Here is a 17,252-nt window from a genome sequence, read left to right on the forward strand (position 1 = left end):
ACCTGATGTCTTAATTTTTTGTTGTTGGGGTTTTTTTTCATAAAGAAGTCAAAGAAGTGTCAAAAAAAAGTCTGAGTTTCACACTTTACCTTTGTGATTGGGGTGGGGTAGTGGCTTTACAAATCTCTTTAATGCTCATGTTGATAGTATTGTTTCGCAAATAATATGTGGCACAACAAGCAACAGGTGTTTGGCACTGTGTAGTGCTCCTCAGGCTTCAGTGCCACCCACTCCTGACTGAAACCAGCAAGTAGTCAAGCAAAGAGAAATTCACCACAGCTCCGCAGAGACCTCGTTTTTATTTCAACACATTTCTATTAACTCTCTCCATACGAACGGCGAAAGAGACGATGTTAACAGCGTTTCACCCCAATTACCATCATCAAAATATTGCAATCGGAAGGCTCTTATACTGAAGACATGAATGTTGACAAAGAATACCACAATTCTGACGATGGAAGCTAAAGGTTGGGTCATTCAGACACCCACTGGACATCCGAGGAGTCTGTGTAGAGGAGAAGAGAGGACTGGCCGTACTGAGTGAGTTAATTTTTGAGGATACATACACAAAGACACCCCCACCCCCTTCCCTTTCATCCATGCAAAATACATGTCCACACACCTTTCACACGGTAACTTTGTGATTTGATGCACACATCACCAGATGAATCAAGTGGACACACACAATCTTCCACAAGAGTAACTTCCTACTTCAATGAACACACCACCAGTCAAATACTGACACTCACACATCAGGACAAACAGGACACATCTCACAGCCTTCGCTGTTTTTTAGGCCTCAGCCCGTTGAAGGGCAGAGGGGTGGCATCGGTGATGGACACCACAGTCAGTCCTGACATCTGTAGGCCTTTGATGGCAGGCTGCAACATGACCCATTCCCGGTATTATTAATGCATTACTCCCTCCACTTCAGTGCCGCATTGTATTGTACTGTACTGTACTGTATTGTACTGTATTTTACTGAACTCTGTTCTAATACTGTGCGTTACTTGGTCACCCCTGTGTCTATGATGAAGGCAGCTATAAGCTAAGGTCCTCTACCTAGCTGTAGAGCTTCCATGTGAAAGGAATTTTTTTTCCCTAAAATTACGTTTATCTACCATACTTACCGTGACCTACTAGTGCAGACTCCGGCAGGGAGTCCGATTCCTGTCCTGTGCAAACTACTATACGCCTATGCGGAGAAAACAAAAGTAACTATGGCCGATAACCTCCCGGAAGTAGGTTACCTCCCCCTCTGTATCCCTGACTAGCTTCCTCTTTTGACGGCACCTAACAGCAACCAGCGCAGCATGTAGGGAGAACAGGAAGCGGGGAGGAACGGGAGGGTCTTAAATGTGGGTCATGATAAGTATGTTCGATAAACATAATTTTAGGAAAAAAATGTCCTTTTCACTACACATACCTTACCGTGACCCACTAGTGCAGAATAACACGACAAGGTGGAGGGCTCACCTGTTCTGTCTGTGCATGGCGATGGCTTGTTGTGCGACCACTGCAGAGGCGATGCAATGTATTATACTGTATTGCAGTTTTGTATTGTATTACTCTTTGTCACAACAGATTTCTCTAGTGTGAAATTTTCCCCAAGGAGATCACAACGCTTCAGTGCAGCGCTACTTTTTTTTTTCCCCCTGCCTGCAAGTCGGTTTTCCTATCAATGTGCATTTTTCTACAGAATTTTGCCAGGGATGAACCTTTTGATGCCGTGGGTTCTTTGAAGAGCACTCTGAGCATGCAACACACGGGACCTTGGTTGATCACCTCATCTTAATCATTAGCATCCAGACCAATACTCAGCGTCTGGTGAAGGGGAAAGAATACTAGCAAGTGTGCGATTCCATACCATCCACTCTGATTCTCTTGCTTCCTAGGCAGACGCATTACCACTTGGCCAACACCCCAGTAAATAGCTACTGATGTGACAGCATCTCATAATCAGGTCGAAACACAATAGTCTTGAGACCAATTTGATGCGCATCACTTACAAACACAGTTCATATATAGCAACTCATCAATGCAAAACAGAAATGCACATTAGCAAATATCTCAGCACCATTTCCACCATGAAATAAATTTTCGTTGATTTTTTTTTCCTAAACTGTGTCGTTTTCCCTACAAGTATTGGTTATTTTCCCATGACTGAGTTACCTCATCCTGTCAATACTGAACATATAATAATACAGCATCAATTCATTTTCCTTCAGTAAAGCATGTATTCTTATATGCTTTTGAGCATTGTTTGAATTTTCTGATTTTGTTTGTGAGATTGGTGATTTTTTGGCACAAATTCCTAATAGTTCAGGAGTCAAAGGGTTAAACACTTGACCTTTATTAATTTATTTATTTTTAGCTGATCAGGTAAAAAATATGACATAATGGTTCATAATATAAAAAACGTTTACCATTCAGTATTCAAATACACCTATTCTCTCCCACACTTTGAATCACATTTGGTCCATCTTTTACAGATAATCTGGCAGGCAAAGTCATAGAGATACGTCATTATCCAAACAGACTTACCAATCTCCCTGGGCCGATTCCTTTCACGCTGATCCGCACCAGGTTGATTCCCTTCTTTGTAGCTTTCTGTTCAAAGAAAGGAGGAACAAGAGAGGCAAGGCCTTCAAGACTCACTTTTGATACACTTTAAAAAAAAATCCAAGCTTTTTATGTATTGAGTATAATGCATTTACTGTTATATTTATATTTTTTGTATTCTCTAAACAGTAAATGCAGTTTGCATATAATTAGGCTTCATTTTTAAAAATTTTTTTGTGCCCATCCCAGAGGTGCAATATTATTTTAAACAAGATGACTAAAAAGAACTGAATTTTTCCTATTTTTATGCCTAATTTGGTGTCAATTGACAAAGTATTTGCAGAGAAAATGTCAATGTTAAAGTTTACCACGGACACACAGACACACACACACAGAGACAACCGAACACCGGGTTAAAACATAAGACTCACTTTGTTTACACAAGTGAGTCAAAAAGATACCAATCCACGGGCGCAACAGCCGGATGACTAGGTGCTGGATTTTCTGACTGTGTGTCCTGCATTTTGCCCTGATGTTCACAGCTGTACTCAAAGGGGGAATGTGAACCAGATTCTCCACACTGTTTATGAAGTACACTTTCATGATATATTCAGGTTCCCAATAGATTTCTTTCCCCTTCATTGTTTTCCATTTTGTACAAATCGTTCATAATTCTTCCAATGAATTCCAGAAACTATTGCCAAGTTCACAAGTCCATAACGCTCCATATTCTTGCCACAGTGAGTGTGGCAAGCCAAGGCCAGCAGTGTCAAATGACCAACGAATACAATAACAGAACCTGGGTTGCACACCATACAGACATGAAGGTAAAAAAAAACAAAACACTGAAGCAGGAACTAATGCACAGGAAGAGCAAGAAAGCGTCTTTGTAGTGGTTTCCCTTTAACTGTGTTCATTTTTTTTTTTTTGTCAAGAAAACCGCCTTACATCTAATAAACCAGAAGCAAACTGCTGACTAATGCTCGGGGGTGTGCAGCCTCTTGATCTGTGAATTATAACTGTCTGACCTTGAGCAAAAAACCAAATAGAACTCACCTGTGCAAGAGCGATGGCAGCCGCTTGGGCAGCAATGTTTGTGCCTTTCCGGGCATTCCGGAATCCCACTGTACCCTTTAAGGAAAAAAAAAAAAAAAGATAAACAACTGAAAAAAATGCACTTTATGCTTTGATATTCTTGGCAAAATGCCATGATTACGAATCAGGAATGTTACATAGGGGTGATATGATTTAATTATTTCTTTATTTATTGTTGCTGACATATCAGCCAACCACACAGGACCAAATCAAGGCTAATATCAATCCCGCAGGAGAGAAAAACCACACTCACTCCTGAAAAGGAAAGCAAGGCACAATCACAGTGCACATCCATGCACATACACCCAGGACATGACAGTTTTAAGAATAAAATCAGTTGCATTTGTCGTACCAGCAGTATCAGTGACAGTTGTTTTTTTTTAAATAACCAATAACAGCAATATCCAGTAAGAGGTCATTGTCCTGCATGTTTATTAGTTCAGACATCATGAGTAACAAACTTTGATGACAAGCTGATCCCTGCCAAACTACCAGTTCAATCGGAACAAGGCAAGCACATTTGGCCTGATGTGAAACCACTTCTCAATCTTTCCAACGTTAACATAAATGGTTTCCATGAATCAGAGACCTGCTGGATTTTCTGAAATGTCCACTACAGGATTGAGCACCAAGTTCAGGCTCACCAGTTTCAAGCAATAAACCGCCGTGACGACAGTGACTAACAACAGTAAACGGGGCCTTTCAGTTCATTGTTCAAAGGCTTCTAATGGGAAAAGAATGCTTGTCAATGGAAGTAATGGAAATGAACAGAACCAGTTAGAAAGGAATTTTTTTTCCTAAAATTACGTTTATCTAACATACTTACCGTGACCCACTAGTGCAGACTCCGATTCCTGTCCTGCGCCAACTACTATCCGCCAATGTGGAGAAAACGAAAGTAGCTATGGCCGATAACCTCCTGGAAGTAGGAGTCTGATTCCTGTCCTGCGCCAACTACTATCCGCCTATGTGGAGAAAACGAAAGTAGCTATGGCCGATAACTTCCTGGAAGTAGGAGTCTGATTCCTGTCCTGCGCCAACTACTATCCGCCTATGCGGAGAAAACGAAAGTAGCTATGGCCGATAACCTCCTGGAAGTAGGAGTCCGATTCCTGTCCTGCGCCAACTACTATCCGCCAATGTGGAGAAAATGAAAGTAGCTATGGCCGATAACCTTCTGGAAGTAGGTTACCTCCCCTCTGTATCCCTGACTAGTTTCCTCTTTTGACTTGTCAAAGGAAGTAATGGAAATGAACAGAACCAGTTAGAAATTTTTTTTTTTTTTTTTTTTTTTGGTTGCAAAATCAATTATTCACAGAGTGACTTAGAGAAGTAGAAAGGGTGAGAGACTAGGGCAGAAGGTGAGAAAACACTGAAAATGATTTCATTTTCATCTTTTTCATTTTCAAGACTTCATAGAGTCTGTTTTCAAAACTTTGTATTCTTCATTTTCAAGACTTCATTTACATCCAGTGAACAATCCTCAAAGTATAGGAATGTTTCCAAATGTAACATTCTGAGTGACATATTTTGGTCATTTTTTTCATAAGCAATATATATATATATATATATATATATAGAGAGAGAGAGAGAGAGAGAGAGAGAGAGAGAGATTCATAGCCAATTATCTTTATACTTGACTTTAAAATATGTATTGACAGAATTCAATTGTCCCATTCATCCACCCCCGAAAACGGAGTATGGCTGCCTACATGGCGGGGTAAAAACAGTCATACACGTAAAAGCCCACTCGTGTGCATACGAGTGAATGTGGGAGTTGCAGGCCACGAACGCAGAAGAAGAAGAAGTTCCATTCATCCTGGTGTGAAGGAGACAAATGTCCAGTGATGTTAGGACGGAAGGGGTGGGGGAGGGGGGTGTTCAACAAGGTCACGTAAGAGGGATGAAACATGCTTACCCCAGATTCATGTGCCAGTGGAACACCTGGAAACAAAAAAAGCATCATAAAAATAACATTTTAAATCATTTCTAAACATAAACAGCAGTTGCTTGCACTTCGATCTCATCACTTACATCACTTGATAAATACTTGAACTGTTACACTGACGGGCGTAATCGCCAAGTGGTTAAAGCATTGGACTTTCAATCTGACGGTCCCTGATTCAAATCTCGGTGACAGTGCCTGGTGGGTAAAGGGTGGAGATTTTTCCGATCTCCCAGGTCAACATATATGCAGATCTGCTAGTGCCTGAACCACCTTCATGTGTATACGCAAGCAGAAGATCAAACACGCACGTTAAAGCTCCTGTTATCCATGTCAGCGTTCGGTGGGTTATGGAAACAAAAACATACCCAGCATGCACGCCCCTGAAAGCGGAGTATGGCTGCCTATATGGTGGGGTAAAAATGGTCATACACATAAAAGCCTACTCGAGTACATACGAGGGAATGTGGGAGTTGCTGCCCACAAACGCAGAAGAAGAAGAACCGTTACACTGATAATTAGGTTGAATGGTTGAAGGTCCTACTGCCTTTTATGGCCATCAAGGCAGTGATCTGAAATGCACTATGTCAAGGGCTCAGCACAGGAAGGCAGGGCCCAATCACTCCTGGGCGGAGTGTGGAAAACTGGAGTCAACTGCTTTTCCCAACAGGCGCAATAGCTGAATGGTTAAAGCGTTGGACTTTCAATCTGAAGGTCCCGGGTTCGAATCATGGTGACGGCGCCTGGTGGGTAAAGGGTGGAGATTTTTACAATCTCCCAGGTCAACATATGTGCAGACCTGCCAGTGCCTGAACCCCCTTCGTGTGTATACGCAAGCAGAAGACCAAGTATACACGTTAAAGATCTTGTAATCCATGTCAGCGTTCGGTGGGTTATGGAAACAAGAACATACCCAGCATGCACACCCCCGAAAGTGGAGTATGGCTGCCTACATGGCGGGTTAAAAACGGTCATACATGTAATAGCCCACTCGCGTATAATACGAGTGAACGTGGGAGTTGCAGCCCACGAACGCAGAGAAGAAGAAGTGCTTTTCTCAAGAACATGATACCATGTCAAAACTGGCCCTCAAACCCTGGTCACTGGTTATCACTGTGAACGCATGAAGGTGCTATTTTTGTTTGATGAACACATTCATATTACCCATAAGGACCATCTTGAAACTGAAAACATACCCCCCTGCAGTCCCCCCCCCCCCCAAAAAAAAGAACAATCTCATCACAAAGTTTACACAAGACTGAAACTCCTCACAATGTTTCTAAGACAAATGTACCACAATTCTGACAAAAAACAAACTCCCCACCATCTTTGCACAAGACAAACTGCCCACAAAGTTTACATGAGAAAAATTCCCCATGATGTTTACACAAGACAAACCCTACAATGATTTTTCTGTGTTGAAGGCAGTCTTGCAATCAAGGGAACCAACTATGCCAGTACTCTCCAGTCATATACCAGTAATGACTGCCCTCCCTTCCGTTAAAACCAATTGTGCTGAGTGCACTGACTGCACATTTCTAAATTCATATGCGAAGGTAAACTGCAATAAACTTTATAATCTGTGATTTTGTTTCAGGGTTTTTACCTCATACACAGATGATCCAGTCTTGAAATCAACTGCACTGAACTTTCAACTGCAATGTTATATAACTGTGCATTTCAACAAGAACAACAACAAAAAAGAAATGAATTTTGCTGTTACTTTTTCATTTCTTTACATCAGTTGGGGTCTACTTGCTTGTGACAACAGACAATGGGAAGTTAAGTTTTGCGGGGTTGCACTGTTCAAAGCAAGACCTAAACTTTTTGACTGTTTTTCTTTCTAAAGAGTGTAATTAAATGCATCTGCTTCAACTGAAAGTGCAGACTGAGCACACTTGGAACGAGTTAAAACAAAGACAATATTCTTGGCATAACTAACATAATAATAATACTAATAAATACGTTTATATGGCACTATATCTTGTGCTGAGACGAAGCACTTGCACATCAGACGTTCAATCGCACCCATTACTCTTCTAATTCAGAGGGATAAAAACCACTTGTAGTAAACACATGAAAACAGACAGCTGGAGAACCTGAAGACCAAGAGGAGGGGAGGGAGTTATTTCAGAAAGAGGCTGGTGTTAAGACCAGACGCTTCAGAACACAAAGCAGATGTTTGACAAAGTGAGAGTGCTCATTCCAAGTGCTAAGTCTGGAGACCAACAAAGAACAACGACCGATTGTGTGTCATGTGATACTGACCTTTGCCGTCGGTGACCATGATGATAGTGTTGTTGTGGGTGGCCTTGATATGGATGATGGGAAGCTCGTCAAACCTCGTGTTGTTGATCAGCATTGAGTGAGTCTCCAGTGTAGGGAACATGGAGTCAAACCTACGACATGACATGTAAGGTAAAAACTTTCCACATGGGACGCTTTTTCTAAAATGATTGATAAAACACTTCTCAACTTTAAAAAAAAAAAAAGAAAGGAATTATGGTTCTTATAAATGAATCTTCTGACTTGCCTGATGCAAGCTGATAACTGCTATGAAAGTCTCACAAGCAAGACGATGTTTCCCAGCACAAAGTACCAATGCCCCATGTAATGATGTATAAAAGAAATCCCACCTAAATTTCTGAAGCAAGTGTAAAGGACAGTCTCTCCTTCCTTCCTTAATAGCTTCTGACTGGCAAATAGATCAATATAGATTATAAATACTGACATGAAAAGAGAAAAAAGGTTTACTAAGCCTAAGCCTAAGCCAAGCCTAACACAAGACTGATCAGGTCATCCAAAAAGAAAATGACCATCACATGATTTGGTTGCATGCAATCAAACATCACCTGCCTTTGGAAGACAAATAACCAAAATTATCTTTAAAAAATTTCTGGCCCTCCCATTTCAATTACATCATTTCCTTTCTCACCAATGTTTACACTGAGACAGCAGACACGACTGGTGGAGTTGACTGCCAGAGAAAACTGGTGAAACAGATTTTGAAGGAGACTGATCGCTTGTTTGTGTCTTGCATTGACCAAAAGCATAACCTTTGTTTTTCTTTACAGAACAATCAAAACATAACAGATACAGAATAAAACAAAAATTTGGACTGAAGAGTAAGCATTCTGTGAATGAATTAGGGAAAAGAAATTAACGAAGTCTGAAAAGATATTACAAGCTGAAAACAGTGAACAATGATTCAGTCATTGATCAGTAGCTATTTTCCATTAAATAACTGAATCTGTTGTTTACAAAAAGGAAATATTGTTCCTAAAATTACATTTAAGTAACATACTTACCGTGACCCACCAGTGCAGACTCCGGCAGGGGTCTGATTCCTGTCCTGTGCAAACTACTACCCGCCTATGTGGAGAAAACCAAAGTAGCTACGGCCGATAACCTCCGGAAGTAATTACGTGAAAACTGTGGCTAAAAAAAAAGTCAACTTATGCCACATTATGATCAGCACAAACCTTCCTGCTGCTGTATCATGGCTTTTTGTTTTTCACACTATCTATCCGTTTATCTTTGTTGCTTAGAAGTAACTGCCCAGCTAACATAACAGGGTCATACCTTGGCTGGATAACTTAAAATACCTATTCTGTAGAACTTAGGGGGTATGGGGGCTGAAAAAGAAAATCAGTCACAAAACCACAACAACAACAACGAAAAGAAGATTTGCAACAATTTCTATTAATGAAACAAAAAATGTTTTACAATATATATATTCCGCATTCACTTGTCATAAAGCTGTAGCAGTTCAAATGTCATTCAAATGGCACAATTATTGAAACAGTAGAAATACTAGTTATGATTAAAATGATACTTTTTTTAAAAATTTTATTTGTCAAGATTTATTGGTTAGTCAGTTAATGTCTGAGAAAAGAACAAACCTTCGATAAAAATAATCTTCCATAATCATTTTGACTTTGAACTAAGTCCAGTCAGCCAGTGGCTGAACAAAACCTGTTTTCTTTACACACACACACATTAACAAAAAGGACGCAAACAGCAACATGAGAAGGAACTTAAAAACATTTCAACTGAGTTTGTCATAAACAAAATGATATAAATACTGCCATTCAAATGGTACAAATTATCATTCTAACAATACACTTTTCACAAAATCTTTTTTATATATGTTTATCTTTTTCACTTTTACGTTGCACTGTGGCTACTTACCAGTTGCAAAATAACTTTTAAAATTGAAGACTATCATCACCATCGTCTCAAATTTGTATATATATATATATATACACCGGGTAAATTATCTCCCTTTGACAATCAGCACCATGCCGGTAACCATCAATCTTCTATAAGTGAGTGGTTCTGCACACTCGCTACCTAGTTCATGACTTGCATCGACAGACACAGCAGCAGAGCAGTTAAAACACTGGACCTTCAATCTGACAGTCCCTTGGTTACTTGGTTAAAACTTCGGTAGCGGCCCAGTAGATCAACAGTGGATATTTCCTCAATCTCCCAGGTCAACAGATGTGCAGACCTGCAAGTGCCTGAACCTCTTACATGTGTATACGCACTCAGAAAATCAAATCCATGTCAGACTTGCATATCTACCATGCACATCCCCCAAAATGGAGAAAGGCTGCTTTCACAGCAGGGGAAAAAAACAGTCTTACATGTAAATGCCATAGCTTCGATAAGCTAAAAATCATGGGGGTCTCAAGGACTCTGTTTGATGGATATAGATAATTATATAATGCCTGTCTTCAGTCGAGGACCAAACTAAGCCCTTTACAAACACGGAGTCATTTGCACGACAGGCTGCCTACCTGGGAAGAGCTGACTGACAGCTGCCATTGGGGGCTCATCATTAGTTTTCTGTGTCATTTAATTAATCAGGTTTCACTCAGGCACACACAAACTCAGATATCAACATTTCCACATGTGTGACCGTTTTGTTTATTCACCCTGCCATGTAGGCAGCTATTTGGGGTGTGCATGCAGGCTACGTTCTGCCTTCACCTCTACACTCCATCTCGCTCACTACGATCAGCTTCAGATCCACTCTGTTGTTTACGCATACCCAGATTCAAACACTCGACTGTTGGCCGCCATTCTTTCTCTGTCTCTGGACCCTGCGATTGGAATGAACTTCCTCTTTCGCTTCGTCAAGTCTCCACACTCAGCTCTTTCAAGTCTGCCCTTAAAACCCACCTCTTCCCAAAATAGCCTCCCTTGCCTGCCCTTCCTTGTCTTTAGTTTCTTCAGTTTTAGAGTTGTGCATGCGTGTGAATGACTGGTGCGAAAGTGCTTTGATTTGTCTCTGCACAAGATTCAGCGCAAGATAAATACTATTATTATTATTATTATAGTTTCCAAAACCTACTGCACGCTGACATGGATTACGGGATTATAAATGTGCGTGTTTCACTATTTGATCTGTGTGCAAGTACAGACAAAGGGGATTCAGACACTCTTTTACCATCGTTCTTGGAGGTCCCAGACAACATTCAGAGCTTGCACTGCTACACACATAGTGATGCAGGCATCTGAGTTTCTGGGCCAAGTGAAGGGAAAGAACTCTTCTTCAAAGCTGATGATCCAACAGTCTGAAGCCCACAGGCCTGATTTTCACTTTTTATGCGCCGATTCTAGCAATGTTTAGAATATCCCCAGGACCCATGCAGTGCGTCCTTTTCATTTCAATGTGTCAGGGATGCATTTCATATTTATGTGTGTATGACGTATGCAACTGTTTTCAGATGTTTGAATTGGTTTTGGGGTGTTTACTATGGACACTGAATTTTGTATGTACTTTTGATGCAATGTCTTGTTATAATTCGTCAAGTTTGCTTCCTTAGTTGGACCAACCTGTATGTTTTGGTGGATGATATATAGGTGTATATATGTGTATGCATATGTGTGTGTATATGTGTTTGTGTGTGTACAAGTGTGTGCGCATGTCTGTATACATATGTGTGTAGATTCATATCTATTCATTTATTTTTAATTCGGAACTATTGTAATTGTAAACCGCTTAGAGCAAAATCATTTCATTAGGTGCTATATCAATTAACTTATTATCATCTCTATCATTATCATTCAGAAGCCCTACAAATACCAGTGAATGCTGTAGTGACAGCCCACGAACACAGAATGCTTCCATCGACACTCACTTGAGGCCTTGTAACTGTTCCTCCACTCCCTCTTCCACAGCGGCCACCTCCTGTTCCCGGGGTTCTTTCTCCACCTTTTTACCTGGGTGGTCCTTGTGCAACACCTGCACACACCTGGTCAGGTGCAAGGGACGACACTCTGTGGCCACAACACCTGCAAGAAGAAAGCCCAAGTGTTTTCACAACTGTGCCCTGCAGAAATCTTGATAGCGGTGCACACATTCCTACCTGCTGCACTTGTTCTTAAAAATTGTGATTGAATATAATTTTGGGACAAATATTCATAGATAGTCAAATCATATTGGGACCCTCCAAAATTCTATCAGGGTTCCAAATTACTTCTGGAAATCAAGGTGTCAATTCCATGACATCTGTGAGAATCCTTAATCTATTTTCTCTGAACAAAGATCTATGCAAAACTACCGATAGCAATTTCATCACATTTGAGTGAGATAGAGCAGAGCAGAGTAAATATTAGGTTGCTATTGAATATACATTGTGTGTATGTGTGAAAATACCATACCATGCCATAAATAAGCTAAGCAGTTAAGATCATCACAAATCAAGCAGCTGAATGTATACTGTTGAAGTTAATGATGATCAAATCCATTTTATACCAGCAGCCCATAAATCATGGAAACACCAAAATCATTAGCACACACCCCTTGTCAAAAACAGTGTGGCTGACAAAATGATTAGTTAAAAACAAAAATATGGCCATAAATGTAAAATATACCTGTGTGCATACAACACTATGAAAAACTATTTATACTTACTATTTTCTATCCCTTGCTGCAGACGAGGAAGACATCCTCTGAATCTGCAAAGTGTTGCCACAGCAGATCTGAACATTGTGGACACACTGACAGGTTTCTTTTAGCTCCCGATTCAAGTAGAAACAACTGGTAAATTCTGGAAATAAAAACAAAGATCACTACTTATATTAGATACTGACAAAAGCACAGGAAATTTTATAGTTAAAAATAGAGAAACAGCATTGCAGTGTACACATAAATGAATTATATTTAATGATTTCAGATATCTTTTCCAACATAACTGGAATTCACTGATGCCCAACAACACAATCTAGTTAGCACTTACTTAGAAAATGAGAACTACAGATTTTGACTATCACAAAGTGCACTGGTTCTATATGAATCTCCATGAAATCAGCTGATGACAAACTAAACCAATGATACTATGGATAGCATATCAAAACTACTGATAAAAAGATGACTGGAATTATACAGTGGAAAGGTCAAGAGATTTGGGGTGGGTGGGTGTTTACTTAAACAATTCTCACCTTTCTAAAAACAAGTATCTCATGCTGTTCTGCTGCACAAACCTGTAGTCTATATGGGCCATACAAGTGCGTGTGTATGTGTGCGTGCGTGTGTGTCCCCTTTTAGTACATATAAATTAACATATCAATTTATAAGTAACATAACAATTTACGATGAGATATTAATTTTTTTTTAAGTGCAGAGAGAAAGAAAATGAGACAAAACAAAAAGCAGAAGGCACCAAATCGACTGACACCCAGTAACAGGGACTGTGGGACTGGCTCACAGCCACAGACTGAGGGTCAAATCTATATAAATTCCCCCTCAATGCTTTGCACACACACACACACACACACACACACACACACCGCAACAAACATTACACCAAAGGTAGCAGACTTCTACTGAACAATGTGGAACCAAGATGAGTTCCGTTTACGGTACAAAATATTCTGTCAAACGCATGTTCTTGGCGGTTTTTCCCCGCGTTTTTAAGTTGCTTTTGAATTGGAATTCACCTCTTCTGATAAGCTGATACGGGGAAAGTCCAGACTAACTTCTGTTTTTTACGTATGTACATGGAACACCATTTTCGTCTTACCAAATCTCGTGGAGGTCAGCCATGGTGTGTTTCAGCATTGTCTCCCTTGAACAGAAAGAAAAAGTAAATCTGATAAGTCCTCTCACGGGAGCTGGTTCGATTAACTTTCTTTCTTTCTTTCTTTTTTTTTTTTTTTTTTTTTTTTATTTTTTTTATATAGCGTGAAAAACATTTACACATATTTCAAAGAATGAATGAATAATAAGACTTAGCAGGTAATATGTTTTCCCGAGCGTATTTTCCTGAGTAAAGTCATTCTGGCCGTACGTCAAATCCAAAACCAAGGCCAAAACAAGCATCGCAAATCTCAAAAGAGAAGACGGAACGAAGGCGACAACTGACAAGGAGAAGGCGGACCTCCTAAATAGTTTCTTCCAGAGTGTCTTCACCATAGAGAGAGATGGCGACCTACCAGAGATGCCAGACTATGCGTATGGTTCTGAGCTGCTTGACTTTGTCGTCACAGAAGAAGCAGGGTCATAAACTGATGTCAGCTTCCAGTCAGTTACTGGAAAGAAACCAGAGATTGCAAATCTGCTGAGCAGCACCAAACCAGACATAATCATAGGCACGGAGACCTGGCTTAAGCCAGAGGTCTTTAATTCAGAACTCCTCCCACACAGCTTCTTCTTCCTTTGTACAACCAACATCATTTTATTGATGGTTCTGTTGTAGATTGGGGAGGTTGCTGAGGATTGCGCTGTTGTGAGGATTGAAAAAAAAAAAAAAAAAAATCTCTTTCTTTTTTCTCTTTTCTTCTTCCTTTCTTTTTGCGACCTGGCCAGCCAGTGTACCTTCAGCGTGCACTGACATGATGCCAAGCCTCTGCATCAGCTGTGAGCGGGGGGAGGGGGGGGGGGGGCGGGGGGTGATTTGGGATGTATGGGTGGTTAGGAGGAGGGGGGGAATGGGGGTGGGTGGGGGTGATTCACTTTTAGAGATGAGAGGCCAGTCTGGACTTGAAGCAGTCCAGTGACTCGGCTGTCACAACTTCCTGAGGCAGCTTGTTCCATTCTGGTATGGTCCTTGGGAAGAATGCCATCTGCCTGTACAGTGTTGTGCAGGAGGGAATGTCGTAGCTCAGGCTGTTGTTCGTTCTACAGCTCAGCCTGCTCTTAGATGGCTTGGGCAGGTACTTGGAGTTGATGGAGATGATACCATGGTGGAATTTGTAGAACATCTCCAAGCGGGCTTTCTTGCGGCGCTGTTGTAGGGGAGGCCAATTGAGTGAATTGAGCTTTACCGTCTATAGGAAGGACTGCCTCCACAATTGCCGCCGTCCGGCCGGGGTCAAACAGCAGTGCACAGAGGTCCCTGAGTTGGACACTGGAGGTGAGATGCTGTGGTTGAAGCTAACGCGGAACCAGCGCCCCGGCACTCTACCTCTGCGCCTCCTACTGCCCTGACGTCTCTGACGCAGCTGCCCTGACTGAAGTTTGATGAATCACTATGCAGAGCAGCTTCAATCAGGAATGCACAGCTACTCGTAGCTGGTGACTTCAACCTCCCCTCAGGAAGGAAGGAAGGAACAATTTTGTTTAATGTCCCGTCACACATATCGGTGATTGAAGACATTTTGTTAAAGTATTTATGAATATATTTGAGTATTATCGGTTAGAAGGGGTGGGAGATGTGAATGAATGGAGGGTTGGGGGAAACTGGGCAAATGAGGGTGAAATTTAAAAAAAAAATAATCTAAATACAGTTACAGGAAATTACTTAAAGGACTTCGTAAAAGAGAAGTCGTTCAACTGACAAGCGAAACAACTGATAATGAATGCAAAAAGTCAAAAACATCAACGTTCTCAGTCACTTGTGAAGACACACTTTCGTGTACATAAGCCTTCATCAAGCTTCTGTAAAAAATTATATGCTTAATTGTCAGGTTACTAAACTGGAAAACGATGACTTTGAAACCTCGCCCAGCACACCCAACACTACATAACGAGTTTGTTGACCTCCTTCACGACGGACACACTGAGGCCTGGACCAGGTTGTACTGGAACAGACACGTCTAGACAACACCCTAGACCTTGTCATCACAAACTCCCTGACCCATATCCTTCGAGTGGAAGGCATTCCTGGCCTCTCAGACCACAAACAACATCGTCTACTTCGAGTATAAAACCAGGCCTGACCTCTGCAGAATGCAAACCGTCCTATCCTCCTCTACGGGAGAGCCAACTGGGATGCCATCAAGCAGGAAATGGTAGCACTGCAAGAGGACTACAACAATCCGGACGACTCATCCACTGAAGACCTTTGGCTGCGGTTCAAGTCCACCCTGAAAGACAGCATGGCAAGTCACATCCCGACGAAGATGCCCAGGCGGAAGGAATCCCACCCCTGGATGACTAACAACATCCGAAAGCTGATCAGGAAGAGAGACAGGACCTACAGGCGACTGAAGAAATGCGGCAGTGTGGACCTACAAAAAGAAGTGAAACATCTCAGTAGAGAGATTATGAAGCAGCTTCGCCGCTCCTACTGGCGCTACACAGAGAGCCTCTTCTCCCCTGCCAACTCTGAAGGCGACACAAGACCATGTCAGAAGTGCTTCTGGACGTGCATAAAACACCAACGTTCTACTTACACTGGAGTCCCCGCTCTGAAGAGCAATGGGAAGCTCGTCACCGACCCGAGACAAAAAGCTGACGTCCTGAATAAGCAGTTTTTTGCTGCATTCGGTGACCGGGCACCACCTATTCGGAAACAGAGTTCAGGAGTAAATGTACACTGCCTGATTCCCGTGACGACTTCCCAAGACTGGACGAAATCACCATCACCACCAGAGGTGTCGAGAAACTCCTGGCCAACCTGAACCCCACCAAAGCAGCTGGCCCAGACGGCGTAACGCCCAGGGTGCTAAAAGAGCTGGCCAAAGAAGTCACACCCATCCTGAGAGCCATCTATAAGTCCACACTACAGTCAGAAGAGGTACCAGCAGACTAGAAGGAAGCGCTGGTGACTCCTGTATTCAGAAAGGGAGAGCACTACAAGGCGTCTAACTACAGACCCATCTCCCTTATCAGCATCTCCACAAAAGTCCTTGAACACATCCTGGTCAGCGCCATCATGCAGCACCTAGAGGCAAACGACATACTGTCCAGTCAACAAAATGGTTTCAGGAAACTCCGATCCTGTGAGACCCAGCTCCTTGAGTTTACCAAAGAAGTCTCTGCAGCAATGGAAGACGGCACTGCAACCGATGTCATCATTATGGACTTCGCCAAAGCGTTCAACCGGGTGAACCATAGTTTGTTGATTCACAAATTGGACCACAATGGGATCCGAGGGAACACCAACAGCTGGATAGCGAGCTTCCTTCGTGATCGGAAACAGGCGGTTGTGGTGAATGGAGCACAATCCAACTATGTGAATGTGAAATCCGGCGTGCCTCAGGGATCTGTGCTCGGACCCAGCCTCTTCCTGGCATACATAAATGACCTTCCTGCCAGAATCTCCTCATCATCCTGATTATTTGCAGACGACACTGCTGTGTACCGTCTTCTGACCAACACTGATGACCCGGCAAAGCTCCAAGAGGATCTCGGCAAGCTTGAGGTCTGGGACTGAGAAAGAATGGGACATGGCGTTCCACCCTGACAAGTGCAGCC

At 41.9% G+C, this 17,252-nt stretch overlaps 1 protein-coding gene across 2 annotated transcripts; it reads right to left on the minus strand.

Moving 5' to 3' along the window:
• Positions 1 to 269: 269 nt before the first annotated feature.
• Positions 270 to 13,680, minus strand: LOC143297252 (small ribosomal subunit protein uS11-like). Of its 2 annotated transcripts, none has more exons than XM_076609492.1 (8): positions 13,636 to 13,680; positions 12,528 to 12,663; positions 11,752 to 11,905; positions 7,871 to 8,001; positions 5,576 to 5,601; positions 3,619 to 3,693; positions 2,545 to 2,610; positions 270 to 881 (listed from the first exon to the last, which is right to left on the minus strand). In XM_076609492.1, exons 2-8 carry the CDS (start codon positions 12,601 to 12,603, stop codon positions 774 to 776), a joined length of 636 nt encoding a protein of 211 aa, XP_076465607.1. In that variant the 5' UTR covers positions 12,604 to 12,663; positions 13,636 to 13,680; the 3' UTR covers positions 270 to 773. The 2 variants fall into 2 exon arrangements, with proteins under 2 accessions (XP_076465607.1, XP_076465608.1); XM_076609493.1 differs by having other exon boundaries at positions 13,553 to 13,661.
• Between the last annotated feature and the right edge of the window lie 3,572 nt (positions 13,681 to 17,252).

The sequence above is a fragment of the Babylonia areolata genome, chromosome 22, assembly GCF_041734735.1.
Source record: "Babylonia areolata isolate BAREFJ2019XMU chromosome 22, ASM4173473v1, whole genome shotgun sequence".
Classification (NCBI taxonomy): domain Eukaryota; kingdom Metazoa; phylum Mollusca; class Gastropoda; order Neogastropoda; family Buccinidae; genus Babylonia; species Babylonia areolata.

Excerpts from the sequence above, each read along its gene's own strand:
- LOC143297252 (XM_076609492.1), bottom strand. The coding sequence starts at position 12,603 with ATGTTCAGATCTGCTGTGGCAACACTTTGCAGATTCAGAGGATGTCTT. Across the intron at positions 11,906-12,527 it reads GCAGCAAGGGATAGAAAATA|GTGTTGTGGCCACAGAGTGT; the intron begins GTAAGTATAAAT and ends TTCTTCTTGCAG. Across the intron at positions 3,694-5,575 it reads CACTGGCACATGAATCTGGG|GGTACAGTGGGATTCCGGAA; the intron begins GTAAGCATGTTT and ends TTTTCCTTAAAG.